Source organism: Polypterus senegalus, chromosome 1, assembly GCF_016835505.1.
Source record: "Polypterus senegalus isolate Bchr_013 chromosome 1, ASM1683550v1, whole genome shotgun sequence".
Classification (NCBI taxonomy): Eukaryota; Metazoa; Chordata; class Cladistia; order Polypteriformes; family Polypteridae; genus Polypterus; species Polypterus senegalus.
Window position 1 is genome coordinate 102,374,169 of NC_053154.1, and position 17,025 is coordinate 102,391,193.

The 17,025-nt window shown below is 40.8% G+C and overlaps 1 protein-coding gene and 1 long non-coding RNA gene across 3 annotated transcripts in view; one reads left to right on the forward strand and one right to left on the reverse strand.

Annotated features, from left to right (window-relative positions):
* Positions 1-17,025, reverse strand: part of LOC120530380 — a 56,142-nt gene that overhangs the window by 7,232 nt on the left and 31,885 nt on the right. The window lies entirely within an intron of this gene.
* creb3l1 (cAMP responsive element binding protein 3-like 1) overlaps positions 142-17,025 on the forward strand; it is a 38,873-nt gene continuing 21,989 nt past the window's right edge. Inside the window, exons 1-7 of the mRNA XM_039754812.1 lie at positions 142-692; positions 9,953-10,160; positions 11,747-11,910; positions 12,127-12,205; positions 16,119-16,276; positions 16,366-16,515; positions 16,600-16,658. Coding sequence (XP_039610746.1) covers positions 591-692; positions 9,953-10,160; positions 11,747-11,910; positions 12,127-12,205; positions 16,119-16,276; positions 16,366-16,515; positions 16,600-16,658 — 920 coding nt within the window. The 5' untranslated portion in view covers positions 142-590. The remainder of the gene's footprint in view (positions 693-9,952; positions 10,161-11,746; positions 11,911-12,126; positions 12,206-16,118; positions 16,277-16,365; positions 16,516-16,599; positions 16,659-17,025) is intronic.

The following is a 17,025-nucleotide window of genomic DNA, read 5'->3' on the forward strand; positions in this document are numbered from 1 at the left end:
CTCCAGTATACAATATTTCATTCGTTAGGTTCGTCTTTAGCCTGATTACAAAAACGACTTTACGGATGTAGAGGTTTATCTGGGGCAGCCGTGTCGGTTTTCTTTTAAATAAAAGGGGCGGTCCTAACATGAATATGAATGAGGTACCCGAGCTCTTCAAGCAAGTCTGACCAAGAAACTCAGAACTATCGAGACTCTGCTGGGATCCGGGATCCAGGAGTAGTTTCTTGGAAGTGCCTCAGTCGGATAAGAGTGAGAAGAGCCAGCTGGGGTCAGATAACGAGATCGGCTGGGACGGGACGGGACGGGGCGGTAGGCAGGCACGGATCTACCCTGCACGCTCCAGCGGCGAATGCATTCCTACGGAAGGGTTCAAGGGAGAGAAAGACAGACAGGGACAGGGTACGAGCCGGACCCATCCGATAGGTCCTTCGACTCAGTGTGCGGGTCTGGGTGACAGAAAGAGAAAGAAAGTTTGGAGGATTCCAGCACGTCTAGCCAACCAGCCACCCGGCGAGTGTTGTCCTGCAGACTGCCGCTCTGCTGAGGTTCGGGCGTGCGGTTCGGAGGCGCAGCCATTCGCCGCCACAATGGAGGCGTCTCTGGAAAACTTCACGTCGGAGAAACTTTTCTCAAGTTCGGCTCTTCTGGATTTGGAAGACTTGAGCGAGGCGGACTTTCTCGGCAATGTGGTGAGTGAGGCTCCCTAGGGTGCTCAGGAGCGACGCTTTTGCTCCCTCATCCTGTCTGTGCGGGTTTCGAGGCTTTTTACAGAAAGCTGTGATTAGAAATGACTTCGGGCGTTGAAAGCCGCAGGCGCGCTCGCACACACAAGGCTGCTGGGTCACATATGCCTATACATACACGCAGCATATACTTATTGTGCATTTACACATTCACGTGTCTTACAGGCTGGTGAGCACTAACTGACACGGGAAAAAGTTGTGAACAGCTGCGTTTTTATTTGTATTCTCTCACAGACCCCCAAACAAACAAGGACAAGGGGCCATGGGGCGACCAAGAGGACCTGACAAAACACGAAGTGTTCCTTGTGTTGTGATGAATGTTATCAATAAATAAGTGGAGTTGGTGGAGGGGGTTCTGTTTATTGATGTCCTGATGTCCAGCTGTAACTAGCTGTTGCGCGGCTCCGCCTCCCCCAGCTGTAGTTATGCTATGCGACCCCGCCCCTTCCAGCTGTATCACTTCGTGCCCAATGAGATTCAAATATGCTGGAGTATTGCAGTTTTCTAGTCGAGGCGTACAGTTGCCCACATCATGGCTGGGATTTTCCAATATCCTCCACTCTTTTTCTATTTACTTCACCCTGCGAAATCTGCACTATTTATCGTTGGGAACTTTTCCATACTTTATCATTTTATGACAAATTTATATTGGCATAGTATGAGTGTGTGTGAAAGGTGTGCATACGTGTGCTCTGTGATGAATGATGTCCCATCCAAGATTTGATACCTGCCTTGCTTCCTTAGAACCATCTATTGGAAAAGCGAGTTCATAATGTACTGTAAGTGTTCTTTGGTATACAATTTTGGAAATTGAGTATTTGCCAAAGTATATTTTTTCCTGTTTATTCAATGTGCTTATCCTATTTGGGGGAGCATTTCAGGTGAGAGATTGTGGAGGCCAGAGCCCACCAACTCCAGATAAGCTACACATGATTCAGAAGATGGCAGGAAATAGTCATGATTTGAAGCATACTGGAGTAGTGTTTGCTGATTTTTGCATTACATCTCCAAAGGCAGACTTTGATTCCTTAACTCCACATAGATTGTGATCTGATTTTTTTTTTTTCTTCTGGGTATTCAAATATCCTCCCACATCCCAAATATGTACAAGTTATATGTGAGTGAAGGTGTATATGATAATATGTTCTGTCCAGGACTGTTTCCTGCCCTGCAACTGATGCTGCAGAGATAGGAGCTTCCATCTCTCTGTGACCCTTTTTTAAAAAAAAAAAAAAAAAAAAGCTGGCTTGGAGAATTGATGTATTGATTGATGGCTTATTAAGATTCATGGTATTATGCAATATGGTGCTAAATATGAAACATCTGAATGAAAAACAAAACCAGAACATTTTGTAACTCTACTTATGCTCACCCCATATGTGGGATGAATTGAGCTGTGGCTAATATTCATCTTCTAGGTGACGATTTATACCTCAACCATAAGAGAAACTAAGAAATGCGTGAGGCTGGTAGTTTCTGAGAAATTTATAATCCACCCTCAACTGATGCTGGTGTCAAAACAGTTGGTTTTGCTCAGTGTAGAAAGCATTCTTAATTAACTTATGTCATGTTGTGTAAAGACTTGTCACAAAGTCCCAGAATCTCAGATTGGTCAGTAGACAATCAGCTGAAGGAGAAATCATTCTTAACGGATAGGCCAGAATATAATATTTAAGGATATTACCTCCAGGGCTGGTTTGCACACAATGCTCCCCAGAACAGGTTGTCAACCCCCAAGCTCTGAACCAGATTTTGCATATTTGGTAATATGAGTATGAACAAGTTTGGTGTGGCTTTCCCCTTTTGGGTATTTGACTGGCTTAGAGTGATTTGCAGGTAGAATAACATTGTCAGTCTGTTCAGGATTTAAGGGTAAAGTAAAAGGAGGAGCACACTGAAAGAGAAAAAGAGAAGAGTCTCCTGAGCTATTAGCACCTTTAAAGATCACTTAGAGGCTAGCTGTCCATCCATCCTTGCCAATCAATACATTTCTGTGAGTAGTAGGCCGATCTGGTTTGCTGGCTGTGTCTTCCAGTCTAGCAAGTGGAAACAAAGATGGTGATCTCAGTGAACATTGGGAGGTCACACAAAAAGGAGAGAATGTGCAAATGTGATCAATGAAACATTGAGAGCAAGGCTCAGGTGTTCACAAGTTGAGGGAGGACATACAGGAGTCACTCAGAAGTGCAAAGATCATAAAGAGTTCAGGTCATGGTAAATTCAGAAAGGTCACATTGGGGGAGGCACTAAGTTGCCAGATTGATTGCCAGTGAAACACCAGCACAACATTCTCATCAGGAGTGTAAATAAAAACAACCGTGTAGGTGAGAAGGACAGATTAGTCTGTGGACAGTCCACTGAGGTAGCTTGGTGCAGTTGCAGGCTGCTTGTGACAGCTGCTGGTCCCACCGCTGAATGGTGTCTGCTCCATGTAGGCCCTGCACACCAACTTGCCCTGCCAGTGCCTCTTGCTATTTGCATATTGCCTTCTGATTGGTCTGAATGTCTGGCGCACCTCTTCTGCTTGTGTGCACTGATGTGAAGGTGGGCGGGCACAGAGCCTCTCAGCCTGCATGTTGCTCCTTATTACATCAATGATTACTAGTTTGACACTTTTGGGGATTGATTCTCTTCAACATGCTGGGTAGCACACAAAACTGTTTAGTTTGCTGTGCCTATTACACAGCAAAAAAGGGCAATCGGCAAAAGCCCATGTGCACATGGTGTGTTATATTCATTTGCACTGAGTGGAAACATAAAGGTTGTTTTGGGGGAAAGATCATTAGGGCACATACTGTCATAGTCAAAAAAGTATTTTTTGGGGGGACAATCAAGATGTGTGCAGTCCAGTCAGCTGATAAAGCATGTGCTGTACTTTTAGAGACAGTTTATAGCCCAACTTCAAAGAACTTAATACACTCCCAATGAACTCTCTTAATTGTGATGGTGCCATGGTGTGAATACAAATGAGACTCCTGCCTGAACACGAGTTTGCATTCTTGCACGTTGAGGTGGTGGTGAGATGTGCTGTGCATTCATCCTAAGACATGTGCTGCTTTTGGTGACGTTGTACGGTGGGGCCCACTCTGCATGCATATGTCAGACTTTTCTGTAGGCAAGGTTATTGTAGCAAGAAATGTCAGTAGGATGACAGCCACATGCATCCTCCAGAAGATACCTGAGCCTATGTGCCTACAAGAAATTTAGAACCAGTGTGTTAAACTCAGACTCTGGAGGCTGTAAGTGACTGCAGGTTTTCATCTCAGCCACTTTCTTTATTAGTAATTAGTGCTGGAACAGATGTGTTTTTGCCTTAATTTTAATTGACTTATTTTTTTAGGATTCACTTTTAATTGTTTCTATTTCTCTTAACCAGCAGCCAAACATGAGATGTTAAGTGAGCAAACCGAATGACCAGATAACTCTGGGATTTCATACCCACTTTAACCAAGTTCATAATTAGAAGCCACCTTTTGTTGTTAGACATATTGTTTAATTCAATGGCTTCTTAGGGCTGTCATTCAAACACACTGGACTTTCCCAAAACGGTTGATTTTCTTTTTCCAGACAGTACCATTTATTTTGTGACAAAGAACAGACAGGCCTAACCTGGACCTTCATCTGTTTCTTTTCAGATGCTGTATTGAAACAGATATTACTTGGTGGACATTTAAGGGCAAATGGAATCAAATTAGCTGGTTAGCTGCTGGCTCGCTTTGTATCACATTAAGGTTTGGCTGCTGGAAACAATTTTTATCAATCTTAAATAGCAAGTCTGGTAAATTTAAGGCAAAAGAAAGAGATTCTATTAGCTGCAGTAATTAGTTACAAATTAGGGAAGGGGTTGAAAAAAAACCTTCAGTCACTATGGCCATCCAGGATCAGAGTTTGACATCTGTGCATACCTGCAGGCAAAAATCATTTATTAAATAATTTATTTAAAACCTGACTGACCCATCTTAACGTATGGACAAAACGGGCACTGTCTGGGGCTCATAATGTTTCTGATGCCTATGATGCTGTTAAGACGGCCCTGCATAATGTTCGCATCCACAGAGAACGTTATCTTCAGTTCAAAATGCTGCATCAGTTCCCCTAGAAAACCACCCACCCTCTTGCCCTCATCTTCTGTGATTCCTGCAAATGATTGCCTTTCTTAGTGCTGCTATTGTCATCTGTGTTTGTACCTGTGACTACCTGATGGGTCACTTTATTCTGATTTCTTGCCCTTGCTACAACCTGTGCGCAATTATTTAATATTATATAACACTGCAAAACTTGCTTAATACAGTTAAATTCATGGCTTCAAGAGCCTGCACCACCATCACTGGGTGCAAGGCAGGAATAAGCCATGGATGGGGTGCCAGTCTCTCATGCACAAACCCACATGGGGCACACTTGTACATCTTTGGGAATGTGGAGTGAAAAACCAGAGGACTAGAAGGAAAGCCCATGGAGAGATGCAGAATTCGTACAAACAACCATTAGATGGTGAGTTCAAGTCAAGGACCCTGGATTCTTGAAGTAGTAGTGCTAACCACTGCACAACTGTCCTGCCCATAATCATTTAAATTAGGTTTTGTTTTTAGTTTAGTTTTTTTAGTTATATATATATATATATATTTTTTTTTTTGCAGAACTTCATTATTAACCTAATGTCTTTAATTACATCCCCACATTTTACAGCTTTGGTCATGAATCACAAGTTTTCTGTAAAATAACTGTACTGTAAGTCATACAGACAGGATGCAAATATGTATGCGTTTATCACACATTGTGTCTTGCATGTTCATCTATTCTGCTTGATTTATATCTTGTAATGCATGTCGTATTACCTGTCCTTTTATACAGAACGTTTTTCTACTTTATTTTTTAATTTCTGTTGCATGTGGAAGCAATCAATATTTTAGTTACTGTATCTCACTTTCTGTATCACTTCTTGTGCTATAAATGGGTCTTTCAATGAGTTTTTAGGCCATGTACCACACAAGTCACGTTGCATGCTTTTCCTTGTCTTGGTAGCCTATCCAGTAGATGCATATTGTGATGTCTGCCAGATCACTGAGTTTCTAACCTCTATTTATTGTTCAACATGTCATTTACTTTTATATAATCACTTCTTCCCTTTGGGTCATATGTTGTGTTAGACTGTATGTTGTTCCATGCCTGTTCTTATTATATAGTTTTTTGTGTTGTCTACTTTTGTTACTTTTTGTGTTTCCCAACATCCTGACCATTGTTCCACATGTATTACCTGTTATGCCTGCTGTTGTGTTGTTTAATAATCTCCGATTCTTCCTGCATTTTTACTTTTGCTTAACCTTTTTGTGCAAATGTGTTAACCTCCTGTTTAACAGTAAATATTGTTATATATTATTTGATCTTCCTAATTACCTGTTCTGCTGCCGTTTGTATTACTTGTTATATTACATACTGTATCCTTGTGTTCAGTGATATATTTTGCTTTGTGTCATGTTTGTGTATTGCATGCATTGCTCCTTTCCTACCTATTGTGTGCCCTGTTCCACCCTGCCTTGTTTTATGTTGTCCATTGTAAATTCTTACGTGTCATGCTGCTTCTCTTGTCATATGCTGTGTCAATGGTGGTTTACCATAATGTGTTTCCTCCTGTTTCACCATCTTTGTTGCGGGATATTATGGTGCCATCTTGTCCAGCAGGCACCCTCGCTGCATAAACCGATTCTCTGGCCTGGACCATTGTGACTTTTTATACCCAATGTGTCTTCATATTCTTGCTGTTGGACTTTAGTGACTTAACTCCCAATGGGTTTTAATCTGCCGGCTGTTGAATAACGCCGGGAGGACCAGTCTACTGAATTGTACCCATTTCAGCCAACGCCGGCAACACACCTTTACTGGACACATTTCATATTCTGCACTTTATCTTTTTACACCAGGGACTGATTTTTTTTTTTGCTTTTCAAATGAGATATAAGCGGATTTCTCTTAAATGTCTAAACCAAACAAGTGTTTTGAGGAGATTGGAACACAATGGACTCCCCCAAGAGAATAGGAAAAATCTTGCTTTTCATCAGATGATATTAGCTGATTTGTATCTGTTTAGGAAAAGTTTAGCATCATGCAAATAAAAAATCAGTAACATACATGTTTATGGATGTCGTTAGGTCAAGCTGCATAAAGTGGTCATCCTCAGAAGCTCTCAATAACTTAAGGTCTGGTGTGATGGGAATTCCTGCACTGGATGGCTAAAAAATCACTAACCATCTGATACTGAAACATGCAGTAAAGCAGAGAATGGACAGCAACAGGAAACTCGCATGGGATCCTGCAGATCATCATGAGCTGCCAAATTGTACCCCACTCCTCTTGTTCTTGGCTCTCTGTAACATGAGTGTTCATTATGTTCTTCAAATCATCCAACCATTTTTTTTACAACCAGCTTAATCTCAATTCTGAACTGGAATCTAGAGTCAGTGTATTGAAAATAAACTGAAAACCAAATGACTACAATATTCTTGACCCTGGTTTTTACAAGGTAATAGTACATTTCCGAACCCTGTTATCTGGTCATTATTATGATGGTGTTTTTGACTTTATAATACGAAGAAAGGATTTTCCTTGCTGTTTTGGACAGGATAACCTCAGTGTTGTGAGTTACATGAGTCAAAAAAATAAAACCAATGTTCTAGAGTAGACACCACTGCACCAAGTGGATTGGATATTAATTATGTAGTCAGGATCTGGGCAGGATAACTCTGCTTCTTTTGTCCCTGGTGTTCACTAAACAATACCAAACTTCTAAACTCTCAGAACAGCTAGTATTATACTGATATTTGGAGTATAATTCTAAACCTGTTGTTCTCAAAACCCTGATGCTATGTTCTTAACATAATGGACCAGATGTTCTTCAGTAGGCTGATTTAGAGTGCTGGGACTAGAAAACAGTACTCAGATTCTGACCTCTATGATTTAACACATTTTACTGGTATTTTGGACTAAGTTCCCTGGAGAATAATATCCTAATATGGTCTAGATAAGACTATCCTGAGTTTCTAGCTTAGACTTCACTGCCAGAAAGCTTGGACTATACAGTTTGAAAAACATTATGTTTAATGAGCTGGGTATGGGGTTGGTGATGCGTTCGACTCTGATGCTCTAGACTAGTTTATGCCTATGTTCTTTTAAACTGGACACAGATACAACAACAGTATTATTTATATAACATATTTTCATACAAATGATGTAGCTCAAAGTGCTTTACAGCAGCGTTTCTTAACCTTTAAGTATTTGCGACCCGAGTTTTCATAACAGTTTTAATCGTGCCCCCCTAACATTTAAAAAAAAAAAAAATGTAGATGCATATTTTATTATACCAACTTAACTTTTAGCGACATTTATCTAACACTGTATTTATTGTTTTAGTATCAGAATGTACTGTAGTTTAAGTTAATTTGTTTTGGTTTCAACAGATTTTTTTGATTCTTGTTTTCTTTTTTTCACATCTTCGTGCCCCCCTTTTTGTTACTTCACACCCCCCTAGGGGGGCCCGCCCCACAGGTTGAGAACCACTGCTTTACAGGATGAAGAAAGAGAAAAAAGATGATCTAGCTAATGATGTAGTGGGCAGGACACTAGCTTTGCCACTGACAGTACAACATATTTTGTCACTTGGGACTAGATGGTTTGGAGTAAAGGTTACTGGCCCTCTGGTGTATAGATACAGAAAATGGTTTGAGCAAAACATCACTGATGTTTTGGCAGTAAGGTCGAAGTCTTCCGCACTGTATGGTTTGAACAGAATTATTCTAATTATCTTGGAAAGCTGACCATAATGCTGTTCCCTGGAGAGAGTGACATTAATATCTTTACCATGCAGGATTTAACCAAATGCTTGAAAACATAATTTGAGTTTCTGTTCATTATCTAAACTGAGGACACTCAGTCTTTACATAAGCCCTTTTACAAGCTGTTCTCACCAACTAGGGCCACAGAGCACTGTAAGCTAATTGTGCTGTTTTTATGTTGACCCTTCTTTTCAGGATGCAGTCAAAAGCTATTTTAATTTGGTGCAAGATGCTTGATGATCAGTTCAGACTGAGTGTGTTTGTTACAATTCAAGTCCAAATTTTATGTACATTTGAATTCATCTTGTTAAAGGTATTCAGTTGGTGTCGCCATTCTGGCTAACAATGGCCATTGTCAGAAAGAGGTGGGGTCAGTGAGGTCCCTACAGTAAGATGCTGGGAAACTTCCCTCAATATGTTGATAGAGGATGCTATGTTTCCCCTTTCCTGTATACGTGGGCTCCACAACTTTTCTGGAGCACAACATACCTTAATGATACAGAATTTTGGAAATAGCTTTGCAGTACGAGTAGGAGATCCTTTAACATGCTCCTAATGTTTTTGCTTCTTTTCTGGAACCTTGAAAGTGATTCCTGGTAAGTATTTGGAAACAGTTGTTGGCCAAGGCCTAAAAGCCTCTAATGGTTTGTTTCTGGTCTGTATAAAACTGAGTGTGGAGTTGGGAGGTCTAGTCGTGGCAAGAGCTCTACTGGTGGGAGATAGTGAGGCCAAACAATAAAGATGAGGAAGATTTGAAGCAGTCACTACTGAATACCGAGGGGGTAGGTTCTCATATAGCTTTAAGGGGTTAAAGGCATTTGCAAGCTTTTTTAAGCTACTCCGTTGGCATAGGTGGTCCATGTCAGCAGTTCCATTTAGGTTCTCGATATACATCATCCAAGCTGTCCAGTGCTGCTTGAGTGGTTTTAAGCAAATACAACTGTTGCCCTGTGGTCTGCATTCTACTGCATCACTTGATCTGTTTGCATAGCCCTAGGGAAGTAGACGTTCTGCAATACCCTTTGGCTTGACTGGTATTACGCTAGTTTAATGAAATGTATTTGTGTATGATTATGAAGAAATTCAAGATGGTCATGTTTACTATGCCTCCGTCTGGTTGATGTTTATCTCTAATGCATCTCCTTCTATCCCTTAACCTTTATTGTCTGGACTGCATTTCATGATCTGAACAGGGTGACACCAAGGTACTGAACCATTTTTCAAGACAAGATAGCAGTGGTGTTTAGGAAAGAATAAAAAGGAAGCTCTCAACAAGAGTGCAGTATATGGCTTGAACAGTTAATTCGTACAGGACAACCTTAATATTCTCTGCTTTACAAAGGAACCTCCCTTATTTTGACAAATCTTCTTATTTTGCAGCATTTTTCTGAAAATATGGAAGACCTCTCCAATGAATTATTTAGCAGCTTCTTCGAGGACCCCCTCTTAGCAGAGAAGAACCCCTTGCTTGACATGGAGTTAGACCCACCAACACCTGATATCCAAGCGGAGCACAGCTACTCTTTAAGTGGAGACTCTGCTCCCCAGAGTCCCATCAGCTCAATTAAAATGGATGATTCAGACCAAGGTAAGGATAGTTCATCTTCACTCTCTGACGTGAATGGGACAAGCTAGCAATGGATCCTGGGAGAGATACCCAGCTGCCTTGGTAAAGGTGGATGTCATGTAAGCCAGGTTAAATTACAGAGCTCAAACATAGCAGTGATTACTTGGACAGATCATAGTGCTTCACTTGAAAATATGAAATATCAATGGGTTCCTCTGGAAATAAATCATATGCAAATGGTGGAATAGTAAAATCTTTACATTAAAGTTGTCTTGAATTAATAAAGCCAAATTTAAAGCACCCCCTACATGCTGTGAACATATGGTTACCTGTTCTTCCTGTGGTCTGGTGTTCTGGACAATGAGTAGTTTCCACCAGAGTCTCTTAAATTTGTTAGAAAAGGACTGTTAACTGCAGTGCAGCTCATTAGCGGCCACTCAATGACTGCTGTGGGCAGTACTTTACACTTCCTTGAACTAATGAACATGTCATCTTGCCGGCCTTCAAACAAATGTGTCTGTGACTTCAGAGAGAGGAAAACCAGGCAAGAGCCATGTGGAGGGCTTCAGTCTTCTCCTTTGGTCATAGTGGACAGTTGCGTGACTGCTCTTTTAAACTGAACCTGGCTGTACTTCTGCCTCAGATCCTCACGTACGGTTTAGTGAGTTACTTGGTCCCTATGTCAGCATGACTCGGAAGTAGCAGAGCCTAACCATGCAATTTACCTGGCTTTAAAGTAAGCGTGCGGGCCATATGTCGGGCACGGCCAAAGAGCAAGAGAGCAGCAGGTATTGTGAAGAAAGCGGCACCACCTGCTGCAAGCAGAGCTGTTAACTTTTACAGTCGTCTGTAGCTGTTCTTCCATCCAATTAGTGCAACAGTAAAACCTCTAACAAGGACCCCTGCTGGACCTCAGAGCTGCAGGGAAAGTGGAATTTTATTCAACTCTCTTGCTTCACTGCAGGAACTCCAAGGGGTGCTATCCCCCTTCTCGGTTGGGTCTGTAGTGATACGTTATTCACATATATTGTGAAGTCTATCACTGACCCTTTCTTATCTCAGGCTAACTACCTTTTATTTAATACAGATGCTGACATTTTTTGGGACATAGACAAACCTTCTCATATTCCATAGCTCAGAACAGATAGATCCATATCACATGTGTGATCATTTACTAACTGGGATTTCTTATTTACACTACTGTATTGCTTAAAGAGCCAACAATAGGATAATTTAATCTGATCTTCATGCACACATACTTAACATCAGTTACCCATAGACTTACCTCCTCAGTTCATCTTTTACACATACTGATCTTCTTATATTCTGGGTTGCCTCCTGTGGTCCCTCTATATCTACATAGACTGTATTCCACTTTGACTGACCAACTTCAACCTCTGACATTATTCTTTCCCTGAACTAGTTATACTGCAACTGACAACCATCAGTCTCTTGTATACAGACTCCTATTCCTAACTCCAAACTACTCACTCTAGCCTGCTTCTGCACTGGCTAGGATGGTTATTCTCATGGTCTATATACAAGTATTAGTTTGTGCCCTGTGATGTATGGCTGTTGGCAGTCAGTATTATATCTTTGTGTTTCAGAGTCTGACAACAGAATGTGGACCCTGGGTCAGGACCTGTCTGAAATCCTGCTGAAACAGGAGTCAGCGCAGCTGATGGAATCTGCCCCCAAACCTGTGGCTTCCAGTGCTGCACAGACCCTCAGTCTGGCTGTGCTTCCCAGGCTTATCCCTTCAGAGGACATGGTGAGGAAGTTACAAGGTCAGAAGTCATCACAATAAGTCTTCATTTGGTCCCATTTGTGTCTCCCTGTCTTTTCCAAGTGTTAGTCAGGTCATTCCCTACTATAGTTTCCAAAGTTCCTTTTTTCCATGGCCAGGTCCATGAATAAATTGATTGCGAGAGCTGAACAAGATATGTAATATACCATTGCAGCTAATACTGTATATTTCCTCTTTCAGATGGGGGAGGAGATGAATCCATTGCCACCAGTGAAAGTTGAACCTAGAGAAACTGCGCAAGGCCTGTGCATTTCACAAGGTAGAGGAAAACTACAGTGTGGGTTGAAGCTGTATAGGATAATGAAGAGCTGCATGTTTATATTGAAGATAAGAGTTTCTGAGGAGTTGTAGGGCAGGACCACCTTAACGGCATTATAGGCCCCTGGGAAAAGCAGTGCACTGGGGCCCCTACCTGCACAAACACTCAAAGTCACAACATACATATACTAGCATGGGGCCCCTGGGCAACTGCCCAGTGTGCCCATGCATAAAGATGTCCCTGCTGTAGGGAAGTGCAGGATGATGTTGTTGAGGAACTATAAGATGATGCTGCAGGGATGGCTTCAGAGGAATTTCAGACTGAGTATCAGTACTCCCAGATATGCATGTGAAACTACTGAATTAGTGCAGGCAGAGTCACTGATCAAAAAGCCTAATGGTTACTGAGACGCTACAGTATGGAGCACACAGGGTGGAGTAGCAAACAGAACTAATGGTAAGCTGAAAGTGGAATAGCTGAGGAGAAACACATGGAGACCTGCAGGAGGAGTAGCACATACAGTAGTTTCTGGAAACTGCAGGAGGTTTTACTGGGAGATGCAAGCTGGGTTGACAAGAAACGCAATACTGTGTTACTAGAGAGCTGAACCAGGAGGTACTGAGAACTTTCAAGAGGATGGCTGTGGAGTTACTGTAAAGGGCACACACAACATGTGGGATTTTGTGAGTCCTTGAAAATGTAGTTACCAAGAAGCTGCGGATCAAATTACTGGGCAGTTAAGAAGGAACTGCTGACAGAGATTTTGATTACCAATATGTGGTGATAGTGAGGAACCGCAAATGGGGTTATGAAAGAGCGGCAAGCAAAGTTAGAAAGGAGCTCCATGTGAAATTAGGGAGGAGCTGCGGGCAAAGTTACTTTAAGACCTACTATAGGATAAAAAGTGCTCTAAAATTGCACTCCACGCTATAAAATAATAGTATGGGTCCTACAGGTTAAGTGGGATTCTGCTGCCACTACTAAGAGTCAATTAAGTAATACATAAATTCAAAGAAACCTCTGTCAGCAAAAGTGTCATATGATCGAATATCCTGACCAATACATTCCACACATATTTTGGTTGTTTAGGTCACTCGTGCTGGTTTTGAATGTCAGTTTGTCTTGACAATGGTGCATGATAAGCGATGACTCAGATCGGAGGTGCCTAATTTATAGCTATTGTGCACTAAAAACTCTTAAACATATGACAGCTTATAAAAGGCTACTGGTTTCTTTTCTCATCAGTAACAGTGGAAAATAACTGCCATATGCCTTATTTTCCTTTTATCATTTTAATTGCCTTTAAGTTGCTATTTTTAAAGCCTACTCACCACTGGTGAAGATTTTTTTGCTGCCACAGCAAAACACTCAATTTTACACTAATGTGCGTAGAGCTCCTGTCGTGACAAGAGCATGTTTCAGTCTTTGGAAACATTGTTTGCTGTGTTGTTCCCCCCCACTCTCTAAAATGGTGTCTTAAGAACAATGACTCAGAATTATGTAGCAACTGAAAAGAAATGTTTTTAAAGACCCACATTGCCTAAAATCTTACTATTCAGAGATTTTGGCTGTTGGTACTCTGGTTTTCCTCCCACATTATCAAACATATCACTTTAGATTAATTTTTAACACTGAATTAGCACTTTATGAATGTGAGTGCGGGGATGTGAGTGTGTGTGCTCTGCAGTGGATTGAATGGACTGATCCCCAGTCAAAGGATACGTGTGCCTTGAGTTTAAGGCCACTGGGAAAGGTCCCTGTCCTACTCAATCTTGGACGAGGTTTAAGAATGTGGTGTTCTGATATGTACCTAATTCCATGACTGCCTGCAACACTAAAATTATGTTAAGTTGACCCAAAAAATTAAGTTGGGAACCAAAAGGAATTTAGTGGGATGGAATGAATGAGGAGCCACTGATGAAGTTACCAAGGAGATGTAGATGGAGCAGTGGAGGGCATATATTGGTGGTGTTTCTGTCTGTTTGAAGATGAAGAAAGATAAGTTTTTGGACTAGGAGATGAAAGGGAAACCAAAGGTCTAAACAAGCAGAAGTCTTAAAGCCAGAAAGTCAAAAGAAAATTGATCGTCAAAACCTAATATAAGAAAAGTGCAAAGTGTTACATGTGGGGGAAAAAGGAATATTTATTATACAGCAAAATACAGGATCAGAGACACGGTCCTAAACAATAGCCAACCTCTGAAATGAATTTAGAGGTTTATGTTGGCACATTTCATCATCTAAGCAATATGCAGGAGCTATTAAAAGGTAATGTCGTAAAGAATGCTGAATATAACTGAAGGGATGTTATGCCCGGATAATATACAGTAATACATTAGTGAGACCATGTCTGGAGTATTGTGTGTAGTTCTGGTCACCATGCTACAAGAAAGACATAGCAGCACTTGAAACTATCAGAGAAAAGCAACCAGTTTCATCCCAGGACATAAGGACATGTCCTACTTGATAAACTAAGAGAAGTAAACCTGATTACTCTCAAACACAGGAGACTGCATGGGGACCTAATTCAGGTCTTCAAAATCTTCAAAAGCATTGATAAAGTAGATTCAGCAGCATTCTTTCAGCTTAAGGGTGAATCACGTACACAAGGATATCAGTGGAAATTGATGCAAAGTGTAGCTAGGACTGAATCAAGGAAGCACTTCTTTACGCAAAGAGTTGTGTAAAGCAAGAGCAAACTACCGAGTGATGCAGTTGAAGCAGAAACCCAGAAAACCTGTAAGAAGTATCTCCATGAGATATTTGGACAGCTTAGCTAGTAGCAAAACAAATTATCTTGATGATTTGAATGGTTTCCTCTTTTGATACATTTATGTTTTTATATTCTAATTCGCAAACCAACAATCCTTGTTGAAGAAACAGGCAAAAAAGTCCTAATGCCCTAAGAGTGATTTATCTGTAGCTATCACAAGTATTTGTTTTCAAAATGCAAAAACTTGGGCACATCAGTTAGTGTGACACCATCCTAAATAGTGTCAGTATGCTGACAGCCATCACAAGGCAGCATTGTGGATTGTTTACTAACATGAAGAATGCACAAAATGAAATTACCCATAATTAAAATTGAAACAACATCTCAAAAAAAGTACAAAAAATAGAGTACAGCTAAAGGTAGGGCTACTGACAAACTGAAAGTGGTAGAACAGAGTATCACGATCTAGTCGTCGGGCAAATTGAAAATATTTTTTTTCTTAATGGCTGCTGGATGTTTATTTTATTTTTAGTAAAACCGTTGTAAGTTACTTGGACACTAGACACATTCAAAATAACTCAATATGTAAAAACCTTTTTGTTTTTAAATTGAACTAATTACCTAGGAGGGCCAGCACTATGCTGCATTGGACAATGTGAATTTATTTCTAAATAGTGCATTTTGTGTGAAGGGAAACCCAATTTTCTTTACAGCGGAAAGGGTTCATAACAAAGCTAGACAGTCTGTCATTTGCTCCGCTGAGCCTTCTCACACTCATTTAAAGGTGCATTTAGACATCCATTGTGACTTCTTTGTTGCTCAAAAGCAAACCGAATGCTACACATGCTCAAACTAACTGTAAGTAGAGATGCTAAGGGGGTCTTACTGAGGAGACACTGGTAGAGCTATAGCTATTAAGGAGCAGTGGTCAAAAATCTGGAGGAGAAGTAGCAACGTTTTTGAAGGACTACAGGGTATGGATGATGACATTTGCTTTGATGGCCATTATGAAGATGCTAATCACTTATATATTTTAGGAGATCTGTGACTGTGTCATTAAGACTTGCTCATTGAGTCAGCTCTTTAAGTTGGTTGATGTGATTTGTTGTTTAGATATATCACTGCGGCTAGTTTCATTTTCTTTTCATCGCATCTTTTGATGCTTTAGTTTAATTATGTTTTCTTCTGATTCTTGTTTTAGAAGAGCAGGTACAACTGCCTCCCACCCCTCCCAGCAGCCATAGTAGTGACAGTGATGGATCCCAGAGCCCCCGCTCTATGCCACCTTCCAGCCCCGTGAGGTCACAGGCAAGAACATCTACAGCCATCTCTTCATCTCCACTCCTGACTGCACCACATGTAAGCATAGCTGAAGGAGTCAGGGTTTATCATGATGGAAAGACTGAGTATTAAAGTGACAAATTTCATCTTTCCAAATAAATTAACAGAAGCTGCAGGGCACATCTGGACCACTGATGCTGACAGAGGAGGAGAAACGGACCCTTATAGCAGAGGGCTATCCTGTCCCCAACAAACTGCCACTTACCAAAGCCGAGGAGAAGGCCTTGAAAAGAGTTCGGCGGAAGATTAAAAACAAGGTTGGTGTATGCTGGACAAGTGAGAGACATCATTAAGATGTAGTGTAGCCCAAGGCACTATAGACTCCATATTTTTGTCTACAGATCTCGGCTCAGGAGAGTCGTCGGAAGAAGAAAGAATATGTTGAGTGTCTGGAAAAGAAGTAAGAATACCCCCACATTTTTTGTCACACAGCAAAATTGGCAGTGGTAAATAAACCATAAAAGAGTACAATATATATGAAAATTTATATTTCCTAAATATATTTTAAATTGTTACATTAATACTAAAACATGTCATTTAACACTAATGATTTTGCTGTGCAGTATCCATAGGAATCCTCTGAACCTATTGTGTTATCTCCATTAGTGCTAAATTTCCTCTGTTATTGTTACTGGTATCGTTATGTTTCCCACAATAACCTAAACTACTTCCTCTACTGTTACCAGCACTACTACTAAATACTTCCACAATTACTGACACTAGCACCATTATTGCTACTTCCCTTGTTACTTTTCTGCTAACTACTG